Source organism: Pseudopodoces humilis, chromosome 9 (genome assembly GCF_049639895.1).
Source record: "Pseudopodoces humilis isolate 2021_Gansu_Grassland_sample_001 chromosome 9, ASM4963989v1, whole genome shotgun sequence".
NCBI lineage: Eukaryota > Metazoa > Chordata > Aves > Passeriformes > Paridae > Pseudopodoces > Pseudopodoces humilis.
Window position 1 is genome coordinate 23,989,406 of NC_142208.1, and position 17,452 is coordinate 24,006,857.

General features: G+C 49.0%; 1 protein-coding gene across 6 annotated transcripts in view; it reads right to left on the minus strand.

The window, feature by feature from the left end:
- Positions 1-5,277: 5,277 nt before the first annotated feature.
- The window catches only part of NT5C2 (5'-nucleotidase, cytosolic II), a 63,906-nt gene continuing 51,731 nt past the window's right edge, over positions 5,278-17,452 (minus strand). For all 6 annotated transcript variants that reach the window (XM_014250235.2, XM_014250231.2, XM_014250234.2 and 3 more), the window contains 13 exons: positions 16,207-16,298; positions 15,959-16,016; positions 14,628-14,721; positions 13,559-13,612; positions 12,346-12,429; positions 11,565-11,606; positions 10,305-10,412; positions 9,914-9,980; positions 9,138-9,308; positions 8,227-8,278; positions 7,929-7,989; positions 7,225-7,401; positions 5,278-7,002 (listed from right to left, as the gene is read on the minus strand). In XM_014250235.2, coding sequence (XP_014105710.1) covers positions 6,748-7,002; positions 7,225-7,401; positions 7,929-7,989; positions 8,227-8,278; positions 9,138-9,308; positions 9,914-9,980; positions 10,305-10,412; positions 11,565-11,606; positions 12,346-12,429; positions 13,559-13,612; positions 14,628-14,721; positions 15,959-16,016; positions 16,207-16,298 — 1,315 coding nt within the window. In that variant the 3' untranslated portion in view covers positions 5,278-6,747. The remainder of the gene's footprint in view (positions 7,003-7,224; positions 7,402-7,928; positions 7,990-8,226; positions 8,279-9,137; positions 9,309-9,913; positions 9,981-10,304; positions 10,413-11,564; positions 11,607-12,345; positions 12,430-13,558; positions 13,613-14,627; positions 14,722-15,958; positions 16,017-16,206; positions 16,299-17,452) is intronic.

Here is a 17,452-nt window from a genome sequence, read left to right on the forward strand (position 1 = left end):
GGTGGTACAGTTGAGCTTTTCCATCTGGTGTGTGCATATTTTCCTGAGCTTCAGGGATGGGAAAGGGTCCCTGGAAAGCTGCCTCCAGCCACTGTCACAATACAGGTGGCAGATGGAGTTGTTTTGTAGGTTAGTAGCACTGAATTCAAAGTGATGTTTTCTTCTTTTTATCCTGAGGTCAGACTCTATAGCAATTCTTCATGCTGGAAATATGGTACTCAAAGCTTCTGGTCTTCTGTCTCCAGCTGAAAAACATCATTTACTTTTGGGCTCTGTTTTCCTCTGAGTAGGGCTGATCTGCAGTCAATGGTGCTCCTTCAGTGCAGATTTCTGGCTGAGGAAGTGCTTGGTGTTTGATCCTCCCCAGAAGCAGAGGTTTGGATGGACTCTGCAGAAGTGGCCTGTTATGGAACCGGGCTAGAGGTTTGTCAGCTGTTGTGAGCCTGAAACATGCCAAGGCTGCAGGTGGCTCCAGTGCTCCAGGGGTGGATTTGATTTCTTTGTTGTCTTCTCCTCCAGAAAGCAGCGTGGCAGTTGGTAGCAGCATTTGTTGGGGAGGAAGGGCTTTTCCCAGCATTCACTGCTTGGCATAGCACTCCAGCATCCCTTCTCAACTGTTCACTGATCAGAGCTTTATAATAGTAGGTGGTGTTTTATCCTCTGGGCATCACTGTTGAACCAAATACTTCCAATTACAAGTGAAAAACTGATTGCTGTCAGATGCCTTTATTTGGAGGTGCCAATATGGAATGCATGTCCCAAAGATCACAGTGGGAGGCTGAGGGGTGGTACCTGATGAGCTCCTCCTCTCAGAAGTGACAGTCTGGCCAGGCCTAGATCGGCTCTGGTGTCATTCCTGCTTTAAAATCTCAGGTCCAGCAGGCTGGGCTGGCTTGGCTGGTGGGTTTTCACCCAGGGTACGCGCTCTGTCCTTCTGCATTGTGCTGGCTTAGATTCAGCAGTGTGGCTTCTGTGACAGCTGTGTTCACATCAGCCACAGCTGCTCCTCTGCTCCTCTCACTGGGCATTAGCTGAGTGCTAAGGAAGGCGAGAAGGAGGGGAGCAGTCAGGAGAGGGCCATGCTGCAGCCTTTTTGTCTTCATTTCTCACACTGAGGGTAGGAGATGCTGCTCAAGGGACTCTGCCTTCCTCGGAGATCACATGGAATTTGAAAAGTGGAAGCCCACCAGGACAACAGCAATGCTGAGGTCCCATTTGATCCATGTTCTCCTGAGCACAAGGGTGGCTTACCAGCAGTTCGGGGTCAGGCCCTGCTGAGGGACCTCAGAGCTCTTGGCATATTTTTCCTCCAGCAGAGCCTGCCTTGACACCTGAATCACCGAGCAGGTGCCTGGATGCCAAACAGTGAATCTGAAACCCCAAATACTTGAGATGTGTTCCTGGAAGCCACGAGCAGCTGGTGCTCAGCAGCCAGAAGTCTCACACCAAACCTTTCTCCTTCCTGGCTGCCCAAAGCCCTGTCCTGGTTGCTGCTGGCTTGGCCTTGGTCCCCCCATTCTGGAGCATGGTGGCTCTCCCTTTGCAGTGCATTTTTATGGCTGTCTGATCCCACTCCAGCCAGCTCTTCCCTGTGTCTTATTTGCCATCGTACATGGTCTTTGCAAATTGTATCATATTGTACATGACTTGGGTTTCCAGAGTTGTAGTATTCTGACTACAGTATTTCCGTGTGTGTACATAAACCTGAATAAGCACAACTGAAATCCTGAATGAAGTGTATACGTTTCATATACTGATTGTCATACAAATTAATTTTATAATTATTCCAATTTTGTTGTAGATTTCCAATCTTTCCTATTTATTTTGTACCAGATTTATTTGTATATTTTGTGATTTTGTTTTAAAGCATTTTGTTTATTTCTATTCTTTTTAGATAAATGATGATTTTTTTTTTCTGTTGAACATTCCAGTTTATGCATTTTTCCCTCCTCTATGCTCCCCCCTCATTTCCAAGGGACAGATATTGGCATGTGGGTGGTGGGGCTGATGTCTGTGATCCTGTACCCAGATCTCTGCTACTGGCACATTTAACAGTCTTTAATCTCCACTTCAGCTGCCAAGAGCCACAGAGAGGTCGGATCTTGTTCCTTTAGAGGCAGGTGTTGCTCGTCGCTTTGGTGGGTCTGGGCCTGTAAATCCTGAAGCTGGGGAGGGCTGTGTTGGTGGCTTTGCTGATCAGGGGCTGGCTGGGAAGCTGATGGCAATGGCAAGCAGCTGACTTTTTGAAGTTCCCTCAAGGATGAGGGTCTTTTTCTTTCAGTAATAAAAACCCCTTATTTACAACCTGCTCTCCATAGGTCATGTTTGTCTCTTGAGTGTAGATGCCATCTGTCTGTAGTGGGGGTTCCTGCCAGGTGGGGTGTGACCAGGGGTCTGCAGTGAGGGATGTGGCTGGGGATGACAGCAGTTCTGTGGGATGGGAGAGGTAGGTGGAGTGAGTCCCTCCGTTCCCCTGCACTTGGGTGCTGCTGCCTTCTCCCCTCGTGCTGGGGTTCACCAGTGGAGCTGTGTAGAGCCTGCATCAACAGAGACATTTCTGAGTGGGAGAACGAGCCTGTGCTTAGTCCCTTGCCCACCATCACTTCCAGCTCACACTGGTGCAGGAACAGCCCCTTTCTTGTGTGTCTGATACAGCCCTGCCATGTGCCCATATTGTGCTTCTGCCATCCCTCAGCCCCTCTCCTCTTCACAGCTGTTCCACCCAGCTGCTCTCCCTGCACCCAGCTTTCATCAGGCTCAGCTCTTGAGCTGACAAACCCTGGGTTGGCAAGATGGGCAGCAGCTGCTCAAACCTTGTGGGAATTTTTGCTGCACCCAGTGCAGCCTCTGTCCCTGCTTCTGTGCTGCAGGGTGGCCCCATTCCTCTGGGCCTCTCTCCCCCACGATGTATCAGCAGGACAGAGAGAGTGGCAGGTCCTTGAGGACTCCTGCTCCCCTGTGTGTGCCTGGCCCTGGCAGCCCGTGGAAGGAGGTGGGATGCTACAAACACAACGTAAGTAGAATTAGTGTGGAGGCCAACTTTGGGCTGATTCTGGTGGTAATGAGCAATGGGAAGGAGAAGCAGGATAGAGAGAGCCCAGCACTTCTGGAAGGGAGGGTATAAGAGACCAGATCCCTTCAGCACGGTGGGATGGATTTTGGCTGCCAGGTCCAGGCCACTGCAGCAGCAGGGCGGGAGCAGTGCCCAAAGCTGAACCCAGGGCTCTGTGCCCTCAAGGCTCCAGCAGTACCTCCTGCCATGGCCAGGCTTGGCAGCCTAGTAGCCCACTAAGGCCTAGAGGGAAAGCACCCTTGTGCAGGGCCAGAGTGGATCAGTGGCTCTGCAGTTACAGAATTTCTTTATCCATGATTGCCATGCTGGGGCTTCAGGCTGGAGGCTGGAATGGCTTCTTGGGGACTGGCACAGGGCTTTGCACCCTCCATCATGGTTGGGCATATCGTGATGCAGAGCTGCAGCTGGGCCTTGCTCTGCTGAGTGAGGAGGTGGCACAGAGGAAGAGGACCTGGGAGCAGCTCTCATGACTGACCTGGTCAGAAGTGGCAGTGCCCAACACACGATGTCTGCAGGGCTGTGGCTTAGGGCAGGGAGCCTCGGGTTCCTGTGTCTGGTAGGGTTTGGTTTGTGCAGCCCCTCTGGCTCTATGGAGCAAGGGAGGTGGACACGAGGTGGTGGGGAAAGAGGGACAAACCAGAAATCAGATCTGTGAGAGCTCAGGGCAGGTGAGGCTGGTTCCCCCCATGCTCATCTTGCTTCCACCAGGCTTTTGCTGCAGGAGACAATACTGCTGATGGGAAAAAGCAAAGCATGTCTGTCCCTGGGCTGGGGGACAGGTTGCAGAGAGAGCAACAGGAGCTTTCCCTGAGGCTCTGCAGAGTGGCTAGAGACACAGGTACTGCCAGGCCACCAGCTTCTGGGAAGCAGCAGCTGGTGCAGATCAGCCATGGGCAGCTGCCTGAGGAAGGTGTGGGCTGGAAACCTGGGCTGTGACCATGTCCCCAGTGCCAGCCGGGGCAAGAAGCTTCGCCCTGGCTCTTGGTCCTTGGTTACCACAACTTCATGGTGGAGCCAGCACAGGATGGATAGGATGGTGCAAGGCCGGGCAGTGCCTGCGTGTCTGTCAGGCTTTGCCCGACATTTTCCCACCATGAAGTGAGGGTCAAATACTTTCCATTGCTCCAGCCTTGAGGACTCTTCTCCCCATCTCAGTCAGAAATAGCCCTGGGCTGGGAGTGAGCTATTTGTGGTGACCGACTGGGACGGAGGAATGTATGGAGCTCCCCAGACCTCCCTTTCTGCAGCCGCATGCCTCCCCCAGCTGCTGAGCTAAAGCTTAAAAAATTCAAGTAGCTATACTTGGAGAAACAAAGTTTAAACATAGCAGACCCCAGCATGGCCTTTGGTGAAAGGGCTCAGGAGCAGCTCCCTGGAACTCTTCCTGCAGCCAGCCTCACTGTGGAGACGTGTGAGCTCCTCTCCAGACCCCAAAACTGAGGTGTCGGGGACCCAGTGCTCTGGAGTTTTCAGCAACCCCTTAAGTGTCAGGTGTTAAGTGTAGGCAACCAGCTGTTTCCATTTAGTATTGCTTTTCTGCCTGGCACTTTGGGCCCTGGACTGAATATCCTTCTGTGGTGGTGCTGATGGGGGAACCTCCTCAGGTCTGATTTGGTTGATATGAGAAGTTTGTTTGTTAGGGGAGGGTTGAGCTCGGCAGTGCCCAGGGCTGCCTGTCTTAGCTGGGCACAGCCTTGTGTGGCAGCACTGGCCTTCCCTGGGTATCCTTGTCTGTTTAAGCAGGTTTGCAGCTCCTGGTGAGCAGAGGCTGTGCTGTGCCCTGCTGCCACCCTGGCCATGTGTCTTGCAGGGGCAGAGGGGCAGGAAATGGCCCTTGGTAACATCTGTGGGAAACAGTCCTGGGAAGATACAGCGTTGGAGGTAATGGCAGTGTAGGGATGTTCCCCTTCCCACCATGAAAAAGCCCCTCCTCACTCTCTGTGTCCAAGACAGAATGTTTCTCTGCCAGCCATGCTTTCCTGGCTGATGCAGATGGTGGTAACAGAAGCCTTGTGCCCAGGCATGCCCTTACAGCAAGATCACTGCCACTGCTCCCCAGTGCTTCACAAGACCAATTCCCAAAGATGCTCTCACTGTTGCCCAGTCACCCATCCTGCTGGGACCCCACAGAGCAGTTCCATCTCTTCCCACCAACTCCACCACAGCCCTCTTCATTTCACCAACACACCACAAAACACCAGTCATTTCTTAGAAACATCATCATTTATTGACTTGAACAACTGCCACTAGAGCAGCATTTTCCTCCTCAGATGTTGGTGGTATAGTTTTACTTCTTTTATTTTCTACTAAGGTACTTTAAAATGAAAAAAATTAAATGAGTTTATGGTACTGAAACAACAGTCATATTCATTACAAGAGGGCCCTCGTTGTAATCCCTTTGCAGCGAACGGCAGAGGCTGGAGTAAGGGAGGCTGCACCCATGACTCAGAGGAAAACCACAGGGCACTGCTGCCCAGCTGTGTGCCAGCTCTGTGCCTTCCCTGGGCTGGCTTTCAGGCACAAGGACTACCTGCCCATCCCTGGGACACCCCCATGCAGCAGCCATCACACTCCTTGGCCAGGGACGCAGCCTTGCCCACCACGGCCAGCAGTGAGGCTCCGTTTGCTCCGCACCAGACCAAAGACCAGGGCAGCTGCTGGACGGCCGGGAGCTTCCTGGCTCCCACCATGGGGCTGGCCCTGTGGCATGTGCTGTTTCCTAGCTTAGGACAGGCCCATGTGGCCTGCAGCCCCCTGGCTCAACAGGCCCTTTCACTCCAGATGGTGGCTGGGGTTGGTTTTGGGATGCTTCACTTAAAATTGAGAGGACAGAAAAGTCAGGAGGAACACAGAGTGACTAATGTAATGCTAAAGCAGCAGCTTCAAGCTCCTGGGTTAATATTTACTGCTGAAACTGGAGGAGTCGAGAACAGTGTGGAGCTCAGCTGTTTAAGAAATGCCCTGGAAATTATGCATCACATGGCAATGGTGAGAGAGCTTGGAGACACTGGGAGAAGGTAACAAGCGGCTACAAGGTGAAACGTGTATGGCAGCAGAAGTGCAAGAGCTGGAATCCACTGCCATCCATGATGGCTGGAGGAGTCAAACCACTTACACAGAGAAACTCACACCAACAGAAGGTAAACAGTGCTGGAAGGCACAGCAACACCCTGGCTAACATGAGGAGGGGGGATTATGTAACCCTGGAGCAGAGGGTTAAGGGCAGCAACCTAACGGGCAGCAGGATTTGGATAATTTTGTCTCCTGCAGGTCCCAGAACATCCCTTCTGTCTCCACAGAGAATGTAACAAATGTCAAAAACCGTTCACAGGACACTTCAAATGAGAACCAAACGAAACACATCATGGGAAAGGGAGAAACATGCAGCATCCCGAAATCTAACAGGAGTAGCATGACAGCACAGGCGGGCAGTCCAATCTGAATGCACCACCCAGTTAGAATCCATCAGCTTTTTGAACCGTCTGCAAAACTGAAAACAAGGGTCTCCTCCAAATTAGTGTTAATTTGTTAGAAGTTTCCAAATACTTTCAAAATGTGCCTTTGCAAGAATCACACCCCCCAACCCATCACCCCAAGGGCCCCAACAACAGAATCCATTCCTGATCACTGCTAGAGTCATGGTTTATCTTCAGAAATACTTGTTTTTTTCCTTCTTACTCTTCCTCCTCCTCCTCTTCTTCTTCCTCCTCCTCTTCCTCATCATCATCTTCATCGTGGCAATGTGTGATTTCCTGAGGTGCCTGGGGGAAGAGGTTGGGCGGTTTGATCTCGCTGATGGAACGGGTCAGTTGGTGCCGCTTGTAGTCGGAATCTTTGAAATCCACCGAGGTGCGATTGCGCGTGGCCATCGGCGACTCCTTCTCATTGATGTCGACGTGTGTGTGCTCTACTGTGGACTCGTGTGGCATCTGCACATGGAACAGAGAGAGGAGGTGACAAGGGATGTCCCAGTCCCAGGCTGCCTCCCTGAGACACATGGAGAGCAAACCCCAAAATGCGACCATTTGGTCCACAGTCTATGAAATGCCACCAAACCCTCCAAGGCGCTGTTGTGTCCTGTGGAAGTGATAATGGGCACAAGCATGGGCACCTTTGGGAGCCCTGCCCACCTCCCTGGGATTGCAACTCACCAGAACGTGGGCGGCTCTGAAGAGGTAGCTGAAGGGGTAGTAGAGGAGGTTGATGAAGGAGGCTGCATAGAGGTCAGCGTAGCGCATCACCTGGCTGGCAAACAGCGTCTGCCGAGAGCCGCTGCGGAAGAGGCTCCCCATCATCCCGTAGCACATATCCATGTCGTGGGTCACTTTCTATGACGAAAGAACAGGTTAGATCTGGGCCAGGCAGACAGCACCTCAGAGCCACAACACTGAGGCGGAGCACCCTGAGGGCTGGGGGTGCTACATGAGACCTGCAAGGATCTCCAGGAAGGCTTTCTGTGCTTGTATCCCGTAGCATGAGGGCACAGCTGAGCCCCAGGTAACAGAAAGGAAGGTGGCAGCAGGCTCAGGGCCAGCACTACCCTAGGCTGGCACCCCAGGGCTGGCTGAACCAGAGGCCACAGCCCCTGTGAGCCTATGTGTGCCACTGTTGCGTGCTGCAGCAATGAGCACCCTCAGCCAGTGCTGCTTGTGGGCATGAGGAAAGACACCCTATTCCAGACCAGGCAGCCTTTTAGGAGAGCCAGTGACACCAGTGAGCTGAGACAAAGTGGCTTTGCCAAGCCTGCTGTGCCCACCCAAAGGCAGAGCAAAGCATTTCAGGACTGAGCAGTGGGGTTGGGTTGTTAAGCCCTTTGGGATCCAGAAGGATAAAAAGGGATTTTGATGATTGGTACCTTAATGCGTCTCTGGATGGAGCTGATGTCGGGGCGTTCATTGCTGCTACTGTCCAGATGCCTAGTTACAGGCGAGAAGGTAAATACATGGTGTGAAAAGTCTTTCAGAACCAGATGCTGTGGGATGGGGCTCAGGGGAGGGAGGCTGGTCTGGAGGGGAAGGTTGGTCTCGTGGGCAGAGCCCAGGCCCAAGTCAAGGCTCCAGCAGCAGAGCCACTAACCCAACCCCGAGGTTTTGTCACTGCCACTCATTAGCTGGGAGAGGCAGCATGAAAGTTGTCACTGTTTGAACACTCACTTGTACAGCTCGGCCAAGAAAATGTCCAGACTCTGCAGCTCTTCAAAAAGGGCTGGAAAATCCAGAAAAGAAAGGGGAGAAGGGTAAGTTTAAACTGTTGAAATGAAAAGTGCTGGAAGTGAACCCACTTCCCTGCCCACTCCCCTCGCATGGTGGCAAAGGGACACTGGAGCAGGGAAACTGGAGGCATCTCACGGCCTCTGGGCAGGAAGAGGGGTCAATCACATTCTCTGCCATGGGCAGAACTTTGGGCTTGGTTTCTGGTTGGCCCTTTTGTTTTGGAGGCTGAACCTTTGCAGCTCTCACCAAAGCTTTCCAACCAGCCATGGGGCAACTTGCATAACCCCCAGCCCTATCTACACACCAAAGGGCAAACCTGGGAGAAAAGCAGGAGCGCTGGAGGATGGAAAACACACAGCACTTTGGCGGCAGAGCAGCAGAGGGAGTGGGAGGAACGAGGAGGAAGCAGCTGGTGAATAGGGACTCCCTGCAGATGGGAGAGCAGTCATGGCTCAGGCATTACAGGGAGAATAACCCAGGTCTTATCAGATATTTTTTTAGCATAGAAGCCAAGGCTCCATATATGCAGAGAAGGGAGGAGGTTCTGGGGTTATTGAGGAAAAACTCAACCCCACCCAGCTGCAGCTTCTCCTGTGGCCAAGGCAGCACTTGGCTGATTACAATCCATAGCCTGGGAAACAGCACAGGAAAGGCCTGGGACCCCAAGGCCAGCCCACAGAGAGGCATCCCAGCTCCTGCCACCAGCATCCAGACCCAGTGAAAAGGGCTGAAAGGAGAAGTGGCAAGCCAGGGTGATCTCTCCCCTGCACCCCTAAGCCCTGGCGATCTCAGGGGTGCAGCATCAGACAAGCAAGAGCAAAGCCTGGCCAGGGGGTTGCCCGGCTCCTGACCGCTTTTGTCTGTCCAGACGTGCAGCTCCTGCGCCAGCTCAGGGATCACCAGGAAGGTCCGCCAGCCCTGGCGTTTCTTGGATTTGAGGATGTCTCCAAAGATATGGTCTCCGATGTACAAGATATCCTTCCCTTTGGCCCCCAGCAGGTCACAGACTGTGTCCGAAGAGCCTGAGAGAAGAATGGCATGGCTCAGAACAGTGAGCCAAAACAGGTGCATTTTCCTCCCAGGAACCTCCCCTGCTTGACCATGGCTGCCCTGGACGCTGCTCACCTGCCTGGGAGCTCCCCCAGGAGCAGCTTTGCCTATGTACACCCCAACATGAATGGCAGCAACAGAGGCCATGCACCCCCCCCATGTGAGAGTAGTGGAGCCCTGGTTGTCACAGATAGCTCTGTATCCACCCACTGCCCTTCTCTGGCTTGGTGGAACCCTCCAAGTGTGTTCACGCTGGTGGCAGCACCTTTAAGTACAGCTGGGGACACTGCACTGGACCAGTGCAGCCATCTCTCCACCACAAGCCCTGCAGACATTTCCCAGACCCTCCCTGGCAAGGAAGAAAAGGCCATTTGAGGAGTAACGGGCCCATCTCTACACATCTCTTCCCTGCACTGTGCAGCTCTGATCATGGAGAGTTTCTGGTGCAGTGTGCAGAGGGCACAAAGCAATGCGCTTTGGGAAGCACAACCATGCCTGGAACAAGTCCTCTCAGAGCTGGAGTGGCTGAAGGCCACATCAGAGCCACTCCACACAACAAGAAGGGCTCCTTCCTCACCTCCCGAGTACACAATGCCATGCTGCAGCGGGCCAGTGTAAGTACCAATCTTCAGCTTGCCAGTCACCTGTGGAAGGAGGTGTTGTGTTAGTGCTGAACAGCTGATGGTCTGGATCTTTTCTATATTGATACAACTGACACATCACTCTTTGTCTGTCTCACTCCCAAGCAGCTCAGAGGTGGGTTTCCTACTGTCATCTGCAGTATGTCAGGGAAGCCAGCAAAGCCTTGAGGTGATGGGGTTGCTCAGGAATCACTAAGAGGAGACTCCAGCCCAGTCTCTAGGGTAGGTCCTGTCCAAACACTGCATTGCCCACTGTCACTGAGAGATGCCATACAGGAGGTGCAGGAGCCCTTCCAGCCATGGAGGTACCCTCCCCTGACCACTCACCGTGTCCACCTGCCGCAATACAGTGCCTTCCCCAAAGAAGAGGGGTTTTCGTGCATCCACCAGGATCAGGTCAAAGTAGGACTGCCATGGCCGATGGGCACTCCCAGGCTACAAAGGCAAAAACAAACCCCAGAATCAGGCATGACACAAAAAGACCACAGGAAGTTTGACTGGAGTGTCGCTGTCCATGGCCATAACCTTGTGACACTGCTGGACCATCAAAATCCTTTAGCTCATGCCTCCTGTGGTACAATGCTGGGTTGCCAGCACCATCTCCTAAAGCATTCCCCTTCTGCCACAAACCCATCCCAGCCCTAGAAGTGGGGGCTGAGGACATGGTGTGAGACAGAACAGCACTGAACATCCCTGTCAGGGCACAGCTGGCACGTAAAAAGATGTGGTAAATGACACTCTGCCACTGCTCCTGAAGGTGACATCCCGCACACACCCAGACACAGCAACTCCACACCTCTAGCTTACAAGGCCATGCTGGTACTTTTGCCAAGAGTGGGAAAATGCCTGGACTCTATTCCACAGAGCATGGCTTCGAATCACAGCCCTGCCCAAAGGATACTGAGCCCTTTCTGCTCCGTGTTTCCGCACTTTGTGAGATCAAAACCACAGCAAGGGGCTTCCTTAGCTATCGTTGTGGTGAGTATCTACACTCTCAAAATTTCCCTCTTGGCTGCCTTCTGCTTTTAAAGCAATGTAAGAACACATCTTTTGAACATGAGATAGCCTCTCACTGGGAGACTGAAAGAGCAGCATAAATTTGTATCTTAAACCTTTCTCCAGAAGTTGCAGGGCTGAATTTTGACCTCAGAAAAACAACAAAAAAAAAAAGCATGACTAAAACTTTTTGAGTTACGATAATTAAGGCACAATCAGCCATAAACATTTCTGCTGTTTTATAAAACTATTTCCTTTCCATCATGGCTTTTTTTAACAACATCTAAACCATTGTGCATTATTTCTAAAAAATCTGGCTACAAAATGCCACAATTGAAATGTTTTATCACTGAAATAATGTTATGATTAACACAGATTATCAATTGAGACCAGAAGATGCCCCTTTTCTCTTTGTTATATTGTATTTGCTTTGATCCCATTCAAACAGAACACAAAACAGCAAGTGTATTTTAAGCAGATTAAAGCAACTAATCCCATGCAGCCGATGAAGCAGGATTAAAATGCTTTCCAGCTACACAGATAATTAGGCACATCAGTGTCTACTGCAACTTCAGTCTAGAATTCACATACCTTTGGTCCATGTGGAAAGTCAAACAAGTAAGTCATAATTTTCTAAAAGAGAGAAAGAAAGTATTCAAATATGTGCTTTTCAACATGCATTTGTGTAGTTTATAAAAACATACTTTTCTGATTTTATCTTTTCAGACTACAGAACTTTATTTTTAGAATTTACACAGAAGTCAGCATAAGGTTTGGAGACAAAATGAATAAAGCAGGACAATGATAGGAATCAAACCAGTAGTTTTTATAATCAAATAACACAGTCACCTCAGAAAACTGCACACTGCTTCAGGTATATCTTGCAATGCTTTAAAATGGCATATAAATCTTTAGATTAGCAGTGCTGCAACATCCTGACATTCACCTGGAGTTGGGAGTAATTGTGTTTATTTCTCAGCTTAGCAGACAGCCCTTTCTGCTCAGACCTCTCCAGGACCTTGGTTTGGTGACCTGTTTGTATTCAGACTATCTGTCTCACTTGAAACAGAAAGTCTGCATTTTAAAGGATGCTAAAATCCAAAATGGAGTATAACTTTCCCTTACAGCCTTTTAATTGCTGGAGGAACTGAGTGAAACAGTGGGACTTAAACCAGGCCTGTACTAGCTCAGTGCCAGAACCAGGACGACAAGAGGTGACTCAAGACTTCATCTGCATCCACCAGTAACCCATCCTAGATTAGAAAATACATGATTCTCCACCAGAAGATGTCCCATCAAAACCCATCCAAATGACTGGCTGGCTTCTGCTTATTCCATGATATAGCAACCCAACAACTCAAGCAGCACTTACGTCTGTGTATTTATAATCGCTGTTTGTGACAAGAAACACCTTCCCCACTTCATTCATGCGGCTGAGCAGCAGTGGCAGCTTCCCCTGGAAGCCAAGGGGAACATCCAAGTCATACACAAAAGTTGCAGACATTCCTCATGGGAAAAACACTCAACTATGATCCCACCAGACAAAAAAAAAAAGGCAAATCAAACCATCGAGCAAGCAAACTCACGTGTTGCGCACTGGCCAGAGCCAGGAAAGCTGCTGGTCCATCCAGGTAACCCCTCCAGAGCACAGCCCAGGGGAGGAAGGCGAGGGGGAAGGGCTCAGCAGGGCTGCAGTGCCTTTGCCAACCACAGTGCCAGGCACCCTGTGCTGCTCCCACCGATCTGCTCCAGCTCCAAGTCCGTTCCCGAAATGGGCCCAGAGGCAGGTGAAATCTGAGCTCACGAGCCACAAGTTGGAATGCATTATAATTCCAACCTCAAATTAGGGAGAATTTATTCCTGGGGCTATTTTTATTGAATCTGAAATCTCAGTCCATTGCCAAAATAGCTGATTACCTCACTGAACAGTTACCTAAGAATTCTGTAGGCGTGTAACTAGAAACAAGATTAACTGCTTTAAAGTGATAATTTACCACAGAGCTCATCTAAACTAAAAAATACTTACTTCATAAGTGGTCCAGAGGGGCCTTGCACACTGCAGAGGTGCCAGGAGTAAGGGAACCACTGGAGCTTGCTGAACACATGTTAGATGTGCTAAACACACATTTTGGGGTTATCAAGAGACTAGACATTGGTGAGTCTTTCAGGATCTTTCCCTCAGTTCCTCATGGCTAAGTGTAACTTTTTTGTCATGTGGCTGAAACAATGCTCAACTGTTGCTTTTTAAAGAGAGGTTTGCTTGGGCAGAAAAATAAGAGCAGGGAACACAGTTGCTTTCATCACTGAAAGAAACGTGATCTTTGCCAGTGTGTTCACCTTGATAACATTTCCTCTAGCTTTTATATTTTTCATATAAAACTGTGCACATCAATACAAAATCATGTGGATCACTGGCTCAGAATAAAGGCTGCATCTGAACTTTCTACTTTGTCTTTGGTTATTACAATATAAATCACAGCCTTATCTGTTTTGTGATTTAGTACAGCAAATCAGCATGTTTATTTCTTGCCTGCTTAGTCAGTACCGAATGTCACATAGCACAAGTAAAGTAACTTCACACTTACATCTTTCACCACATACTTCTCCAGATTCTCAAGGGTCTTTTCCTTGAGCGATCCCTGAAATAGAAACAACAGAACCCAGTGAGGTCATGGAAACTTATGATGTAAGAGACAACAAAGTAATGCCAACTTTCACACTTTAAAATGCTGTGAAAGTACAAACCAGGGCGAATCTGAACCAGTGACTCTAGAGATGAGAGGCTTTGAGTAGCAGGGACCATCACAAACTCTGTGATCCATCGATTCCCTCACCATGGTAAATAATCCACTTCAACAGCATTTTAACCCTTTCAGAAGGGAATACAATAGAAACAAACAAAAAATAGATTTGGCATACCAAACAAGACAGTTAACGACCTGTCTCCAACACTGACCATAATGCTTTAGTCAAAGGCCAACTCCAACATGTATCACACAACACTGCATAAGGAAAGAAAAATAGATTCCTGACTTCTGCATGGGTAAAAGGACCACCACAAGTACAACTGTGAGCAGAGTTCTCCTGTGATGGTTCTCCATCCCACCCAACAGACTGATTGAATGAGGGAGAACAAGAAAATCAGGTCTTTAACCATACATTAATGCTCACAAAATTATATTCTAAATTTGTGCACAAGAGTGTGCAGAAGATGAAATGCTTCTCTCTAATTAGAGAACAGCTGATCTATTTCTCTCTTCAATGCCAATACTTTTTAGACAACATTGTTTAGTGCCAATGTAAACAATCTGCAGTAGAATACTGCTTTAATAATTAGGACAATGTACAAGTTGTGGACTTGAAGTGCAAATACCCTTGTGGCATCATGCTCTAAAACCCATGAATTACAGTACAAAAATGAAATCTGGGCACAATAAAAAGGAATAGGAAGCCAAGCCAGATATGTTCCCATACTAGGAGGGCAGTTGAGATCTTGACTTGCTCCTACACAACTGCAATCTATTATTTGCTCACTAGGCGGCAAAGCAGGGCTCTTGCCCAGAGCAAGCAAAGCACATCTGAACTCAGGAGTTACAAACCAGCCCCTCCAACCCAGTTACAACCACACACATCCCACGGAGTTCTTGCAGTCACCTTGTAATGAACCCAGTCAACAGCATCTCTGACATCCTGGAACATACTCCTGAAGGACATGAAGAGGTCTCCATCTTTAAACCCTGTTTCACAGCTGTGAGGAGACAGAAGAGAGATTTTAGCAGCCAGTCACAGCAGGTAAGAAACACACCAAGGAGCAAGACAGCTCAAAATGCTGTTTGGAGCTTGTGTTTTCATCTTACCATCATGGTTTCTTATCTACTACTTTACTGCAGCTCAGACTTGAAAGAAGGCTACAACTGCATTTTGACAGGATCTGTGTGTTACCCAGGAATGTCTGTGCTCCCACAGCAGTACTACAGCTTTCTGTGACTGTAACTCTTACTTCTCACCCACATTTACAAGAAGGTAAAAAGGCTGCAAAAATGCTGTTTGCAGCATTTAACAGAAGATGAATGGTACTGAGGGAAGAAACGGAGTGGTGCTCTTTCTCCCTCTTTCCAGCACTAAAGAAGGGAGTGTCATGGAAATCAACTAAATGTAATGTTGCTGAGAAGAGGAACTGCTTCTATGTTGAACACTTAGAATTAACATTAGAAATTACAAGATACTCTGGAGATATCTTTGAGACAGCATGACAGCTTGCATCAGAAGAAATCAAGAAGAATTACACAGAGCTGTATTTATTATGACAGCAATCATCATGCCTCTCCTGAGAAAAGGTACTTCACCTGATGGATTGCCAGCATAAACAGTTCCTCAGCTCCCAGGTGAAATCACATTAAACCTTTGCCTTCAACTCACATATATGCAAAGATGACCCATCACATGAGGTGATGAGCAGCACAGCAGCATTCACATTTGCCAGTTCAAACCACAGTTTATTTTTATGCTTACATGTTTTTGGCAGCAAGGTAAATGCTCATGCTGCACAAACAGCCTTTTATACCACACTGAGCACTTCACCTCTAAGTGTGCAATGTCCTTTATTACTACACGAAGCACTTGGGTAACTGGCTGAGGAAATCTTTCAGTTACCAGTTCAGACATGGCTCCAATGGACACAGGTTCAAAATGAACTGAATGGTGCCTGTAATCACCCTGTAAAAAGTGTGTGGTCCTGGAAGCTGCCTCAAATATCACTGTAGTCAGGATGTTGGTACTGCTGTACCCTGTGAAGGAAACTTTCATAACCAGCCTCTGCTGAACACACAGATCAACTCAGCACCACAAAATTATAGGAGGCCCACCAAAACCACTTGAGGGGCCTCCACTGATAATAAGAGCAGTTCCATCTGTGCTCTATTGCTCTTGTATAAAATAATAATTGTACTGTTCCATCATCATCTCAAAGTGGAGGGAATACAAACCTCGTGTACCGGTCACAGTTAGTAAAGAAATCCACCAGGCAAGCCAACAGGTAGGTCTCTGCAAGGAAACAGTGAGATCATAAAACAAAGATAACATCATACAGCCAGCTAACTTTAGACCTTGTGCCCAAAGGAAGAAAATTCATGTAAAAAAAAACTCAAACAGAAAAGCAGTGTACAACATCAGCAATGCTTTACTGGCTTAAAAGGCACAGAAAGAAGCCTGTGTTGGCTCACATTAGACTCACCTGGTAGATTGAATAACGTGTTCAAAATGTAAAACCTATCTGTGTCATCCCTCTGGATAAATTTATTTGGATATTGCTCCCGTGTTTCAGGCCTGAGAACAAATAAAGTGAAGTAGAGTGAAACCATAAAACATAATGAAGGTAAAATGTGCTGACCTGTGAAATGGAGTCGTAGCAGGTTCCACTAACCAAACTCTACTGTGCTTTAATCAACACCCAGCTTCCCCACATGCACTGTTGGCACAAGAGCAAAAGTGCATCCAGGGGTGTTCCCTGGGCCATGCTGACTCCAGCAGAGCCAGGACAAAGCCCTTATCACTGAGTCAGCAAACTGAGCAGAGCCCACACAGGGACAGAGTGGTCCAGAGTCCACAGCTTGACCTTAAGCCCCATGCTGCCAGCTAGAAGGATGCTTTAAATCATCTGCACTTTCATTGTTTGCTTATCTTAAACTCTCCCCCACTTTCCAAGTGTTGCTCTCTGCTCTCCCAGCAGCTCTCAGCCAGGGGTGTGCAGGGCTCTGCTGGAGGAGGCTGGCTTGGGGCCCTCTGCAATTCATCAGCAGGGTGGCAATGACTGAACTCGTATCATTATTACGGTCTCCTTAATTTCTGGAGCTACTAAAGATCATTTTGGGCTCAAAGAGGAACTTGAGTGCACATATAAGGGCTTTTTTCCTAAACTTTGGAGTCCCGATGCAAGGACTTACAGGCCTGCAAAGACAAAGTTTGTCACCCTGGGGCCCCTGAGAGTGCCTTGCCTTCAATTCATATGCCCTTGCAGCAGGAATGTGGGAGGGGGGATTTGCTGGGATGTATCAGGAACATGGCACTGCAGTCCTCTCTGCTTCCTAAAGGAAGAGAGAGGACCTTCTCTGGGACAAGAAACACAAGAAGTCAGGGAAGGCTGCAGGAAATGGCATGCAATGCTCAGTTCTAACACCCTCAAAGGTCAGAAACACAAAGGGGTAGAGCAAGATTATTCCTACCCCAAACCAGCTGAGGCCCTCAAACTTTCTTAGCAATGGCTGTGGAGCTGACAGCCTCATGGGGCACAGGTCCTCATGCAATGGCTTTGTCTTGACAAGCTGCTGACATTAAACTGTGCCAGGACAGGTGAACAGCCCCGGATGATTCCATCAACTCTGCCCCAGAGCACATGTTCCTCTATTCCCAGCATGCTACAGATGTGGCTGGCACAGCCCTTTCCTTTGTAAACATCTGGGCTGTTGCTGTACCTGAGACTC